The sequence below is a fragment of the Grus americana genome, chromosome 2 (assembly GCF_028858705.1).
Source record: "Grus americana isolate bGruAme1 chromosome 2, bGruAme1.mat, whole genome shotgun sequence".
Classification (NCBI taxonomy): Eukaryota; Metazoa; Chordata; class Aves; order Gruiformes; family Gruidae; genus Grus; species Grus americana.
In genome coordinates this window covers 148598873-148603810 of record NC_072853.1, presented here as the reverse complement: position 1 = coordinate 148603810, position 4938 = coordinate 148598873, and the positions used below count along the sequence as shown (strand labels likewise).

The 4938-nt window shown below is 56.4% G+C and overlaps 1 protein-coding gene across 2 annotated transcripts; it reads right to left on the bottom strand.

Moving 5' to 3' along the window:
• Positions 1-2308: 2308 nt before the first annotated feature.
• Positions 2309-3636, bottom strand: LOC129203659 (circumsporozoite protein-like). 2 transcript variants are annotated; one of them, XM_054818477.1, is made up of 2 exons: positions 3609-3636; positions 2309-3175 (listed from the first exon to the last, which is right to left on the bottom strand). In XM_054818477.1, exon 2 carries the CDS (start codon positions 2977-2979, stop codon positions 2542-2544), a length of 438 nt encoding a protein of 145 aa, XP_054674452.1. In that variant the 5' UTR covers positions 2980-3175; positions 3609-3636; the 3' UTR covers positions 2309-2541. The 2 variants fall into 2 exon arrangements, with proteins under 2 accessions (XP_054674452.1, XP_054674453.1); XM_054818478.1 differs by lacking the exon at positions 3609-3636 and adding an exon at positions 3355-3412.
• Between the last annotated feature and the right edge of the window lie 1302 nt (positions 3637-4938).

Sequence of the window (4938 nt, the reverse complement as noted above, 5' to 3'; positions counted from 1 at the left end):
TGGGGGGGTGGGTGTTCCCACGCGTGTCCGCGGGCCGGCGCAGCGAGGCGCCTGGCAGTGCGGCGGCGGGACGGAGCCCCCTCCGGCGGGGACTGCGCGGAGCGCGGAGCGGGGCCGCAGCCCGTGCCGGGGCTGGCTCTGAGCGCGGAAATAGAAATGTAACATCTCTCCAGACAAATTAATTTTTGACGGATTTATGGCACGGTTTGCTTTCAAGATATTCATTGGCTCCTCCGAGCTGTAATAAAGTCCAGGGTGCAGAAGTATAAACACGCACCGTCTGCTCGGCGGAAACCCTCTAACAGTATCTGCCAGCGAAAGATCAAGACACTTTGTGCATTTTCCACAGATAATGCCCATATTCCGAATGAGTGATCAGAGAACTCCGGTATTGTTAAGTAAAATGAGAGGAAGGCGAGTGACGTGGGAGCCGAACAATGGCATTTCTGAATCAGTTTGGTTGATTGACATTTGGGGGCTTCATGACCCGAGGGAGTAGGACTCATTACCGTGAATACACCAAAACATCAACCGAGATTAGAACTCTGGATCTTTTAAAAATCCTATTTCATTCTAAATTATAGTGGGAAAATACCAATTCTAAGAAAAAAGAAAGGGAGAGGGAAAAAATTGCTCCTTTATGCTCCTTTAATTGCTCAAAGCTCCCAAATAGAGTAAGAAATAGCGTTAAGATTTTAGGCAGCATTTAAGAGGAGAAAATTAACTTTACAAGCTAAAAATCTTGCCGCTGACAGAACACTGAATACGAGGAAATAGATATTTCTGGGACCTGCAGATCTTGCGCCGAGCTGAGATGGGAATAGGCGCATGGTGGAGGAATAACTTAATAAGGAGGAGATTTGACAGGTTGATATGAATAACTAATTAGATATTATTTCATTTTCCATTGCTATGCGTTTTATACCCCAAATCCTCAGGTAAAGGACATGTAAAAGTAAGGGTGTGTGTGTGTGTGGGGGAAATAGAGGGGATAATAATGCGTGAGGAAAAATGTGTCCAAACCAGCCTGGAGACTCAGGAGAGGCCATCGCGAGGGGTGACATTGGGTTCTGTTTGGAAGACCGGCTAGCTCTGAGCAAAGTCCATTTCTCACAAAATTGGGAGGGGAAAAAAAAAATAGTAGGGTGTGTGGCAGAGGGGGACAAAATCCCCGAGAGCCGGTGACCGTCCTTCCCCGGCAGAACAGCCCTCGCCGAAGTCAGTGGCCGCCGCGATTTGCCCATCCTTAAAACTATCTGCGGATCCTGAAACCGAAAGCAGAGTCCCTGGGTCCAGCACCGGGCCAATGCATTCGAAATATAGTTGTATTTGCTCCCCTCCTATCTGTAGGAAAATAAAGGCACATGGGGTTCCTGGTACAGGATGAAGCGCTTAACCAGTGACATTATGACTGTGGCTGCAAGAGGAGGTGGCCTTGTTATCAAATTTTCGATCGGTTTATCAAAGCTGAGGATTGCTTAGGAGTCATCGCTTTGCACAATAGAAACAAGGACGGGTTTATTTATTCAGCGACCAGAAATACAAATCATTAGGACGCTGGCAATCTTGCCAAATAAATTTAGTGCTTTCAGGTTAAAACACAGGCGCGCAAACAAACCCGATGATTATCTAGACGTTCAATTATACATTTACTAATACGGCCAATGCCTCAAAGCCTCCGCACATCTAGATATCATCTTTATATGGAGACATCTTGGTTTTAATTAATGACTGCTTTATTCTCATTCTCCAGAAAAATAGGGGTCACGTCACATTCAAATTAAGATTATTTTAATTTATTTAGGCTCTTAAGAAAAAATCAGTCTAATTATATTTCGAATTACGAGGGAGAGGCAATTTAACTCGTTGGAGAGTTTGAACAAAGGCACGCCACCCGGTAACGTACAAAGCTGAGCTCGGGGTAGGGAAGGAGCGACCCAGCTTTTCCCCACGTTCTCCTTAGGTCCCGTCTGGAGGGACGAGCCGGACAAAGTGGCCAGGCAGCACCGCGCCTGTCACCCGCGGCGCCCCGCACGCCCGAGCCCCGCCCGAGCCCCGCGTATTGCCGGCGATCCGGCCGGCACCGGGAGGCGGGCGGGAGAAGTTAAACCGGCGGCGCTCCCCGGCCCGTCAGCCCATCCCTGGGCACGGCGCGGGGAGCCCGCCCGTCGCTCCCGGGAGCGTGCCCGGAGCGGGGGGCAGCGGGGGCGCGGCGGGGCACACTCCGCTCCACCGGGGAGGCGGCGGCGGCCCCGACCCCGCACCTGCGCGGGGGCCCCACAGAGAGCTCCCGGGGGAGGGCAGGGCCCCCCGCCCGCCGAGGGAACAAAGGCAGCGGCGCGGGGGGCGCCCGCTCGGCCGCGGCGGCGGGTGCCGGGCGAGGCGAGGCCGCCGGCTGAGGGGCCGCCCCGCCGCAGCCGAGGCCGCGGCCCCCGCCCGCCGCTGGCGGCGCCAAACGCGGGCCGGCAGCGCCCCCTGCAGGGCGCTGGCGGCGCGGCAGCGCCTCGGCGGCGTCACCGCCCCTTAAAGGGGCAGGAGCTCTTAAGGTGGAACGGGCGGGGAGCGGCGGCGGCAGCCCTGCCGCTTTTCGCGTCCTGAAATACCCTCGGTGCTGCCGCCGTCTCCGTTCTCGTCCCGTCCACCCCCCCGCTCCCCGTTGCCGGCATCGCTGGTTTTGCCGTGCATGTCAGCGAAGCTCGGAGTGCTCCCACGGGCGTGATTTTCCACGCGGAAGCCGCCGGCCGGGTGGATTTTTCGGGGCAGCGGTGCGGGGGCTACCCCGCCGCCGGCTGCAGCGGGGACATCCCCGAGAGAGGTGCCGGTGGGGCTGCCCGGGCCAAACCCGCCCATCCGACGGCCGCGGCGCCGTTCACGGGGCCCGAGCCTCGGCCCCCAGGACCCCCGGCGCTTCGTGCTTCGCTTCATAGCGGGGACCACCCCGCTCGCTCCCGGGGGGGCGACGCGAGCTGTGCCCGCCATTCCGCACCTCTCCGCACCGCGCGGAGCCGGGAGCGCGCAGAACTCCTGCCAGTCCCGGGCAGCTTTACCGAGAGGTCCGGCCGGCTGCTAGCGCACATAGTGCCCCACGTCCCCGTGTTCCCCCCGCGCAAACGGTCACGGCGGCAGCTCCGCGGGCGCAGCAGGCGTTCCCAGGCAAGCCTTGCACCAGTCGTCCCTAGAGCAAACCAAATAAAGTTAATTAAGAAAAAAAAAAAAAAAAAAAGAAGAGCGGGGGGACAATCTCCCCCCGCCCCTGCGCAGTATTTTGCAGCTGCCCGAGAAGGGCCGTGCGGCCCCGGGGCAGCGGGGGATGGAGGCTCCGCCGTGCGCGCTCCTCCGCGGTCCCCTCCCCACCCGTCAGCTTCTCCGAGCGATGATTTTATTCTGGCTCTTGGGGTTAGTGAGAAGGAGCGGTGGCAGCACGGAGAATCCTCCCAGAGAAGCGCCGGCGCTGAGTGCCCGAGGGGCTGCAGCGCGCAGGGAGACGGTGCCCGCGGCGGGGGCGGCCGGGACGCGCAGCTCCCAGCGCCAGCTCCCCGGCCGGGACGGCGGGGCGAACGGACACCGGCGAACCTCGGCACCCACACCCGCATCGGCACCTCTTTTACCCTCAAAAACGAAGCCGAGGGGGCAGGCGCGCGAGCTGGGGATGCCTGTCTCTTGCGCAAGAGCGCGATCGTTGCTCTGAAAATTCAGAGCCGAATTTCTCAGGTTTCTAGACGGAGGAATTTCTTTTTTTTTTTTTGAGAAGGGTGTGTGTTGGAAACCAGTGAAGACAAATCCGCATTAGAGCTACTCCACACAGGCCATTAAGCACGACGAGGTTTCCCTCTCGTGTTTTTAAGCGGTGATTTGTGAGCGCCGCGTTTCGGCCTCCTGTGGTGGCACCGGCGGGGCGGCCCTACGGCGCAGAGCCGCTCAGCGCCCGCGCCCTCACGGTGGCTTGCAAGCTCCGAGCCTCCACCGAACTGGCCGAAATATCAGTGAAATGTTTTCAAAATCAAATCCGTTTTCTGCGCCCCCTCTCCCCGCGCAGCAGAGCTGAATTGTGACAGCCGACGCGGCACTGCGCGGCTGTGCGCGGCGCTGCGCGGAGCAGTCCCCGACCCGCTCCGCAGGCTGTTTTAAGCGAAATAGCCCAGCGAAGCTCTGAAACAAGGTGAGGAAGGGCGAGCCGTGTCCTCCATGGATTCTCGACTTATTTTTTGTTGTCCGCTCTAAGTTTCTGCGGAGTACCCAATAAATTAGCGCTGAGTGTCTGCTGGCCAGAGAATATCCCCGAAATTTGGCATTTATGTATTTTGTTGCTGGTAGGCTTTCATGGGCGGTAAAGCAGGAAGCTTAGACAAAAATCTGCACCCTGCCACGTTACCCGAGAGGCACAAATGCTGGAGGGGGAAAGCGATGTTTCACCCCGGGTTCTTGCACCAGAGAATCAAAAATAGTACACGGCGATTTATTGATTAATATAATGTTTGAGGGGAAGGCTGTAAAATCCTGAAGGGATAAGCTGTGCCATGAGAAAGCAACAATCCCCCAGACTTCAGCGGACCGTGTCACAATAAGCCATAATAACCGCGATTAAAGCAGCAGCAGCAAATCTGGTACCTTATCTCTCCTTTTTATCTAAAGCATCAGAATATTCCGTCTTCCCTTGACAAAGGAGCCCTCATCCAAAGCATTTTGTTCCCCTTGCCAGAATGAAACACATTTTCCTCCCCAAAGTAAACATAGTGCATGTGACTAAAACACTGGCAGGGACAACAGCAGGGAATTTAACTTTTAAAGAAACCGATCTCTGTCCGTGATTGATGCTGTGTCGCTCTGACAACAGAGAGTGTGTAGCTAATTGCCTCTATAAACGAAAAAGATATTGCCCTCATTTTATCAAACACATTCTTTGTCCAGGGCTAAAACAAGTGTCACAGCAAATGAACA

Coding starts and splice junctions, on each gene's coding strand:
- LOC129203659 (XM_054818477.1), bottom strand. CDS start 2,979: ATGGCGGGCACAGCTCGCGTCGCCCCCCCGGGAGCGAGCGGGGTGGTC.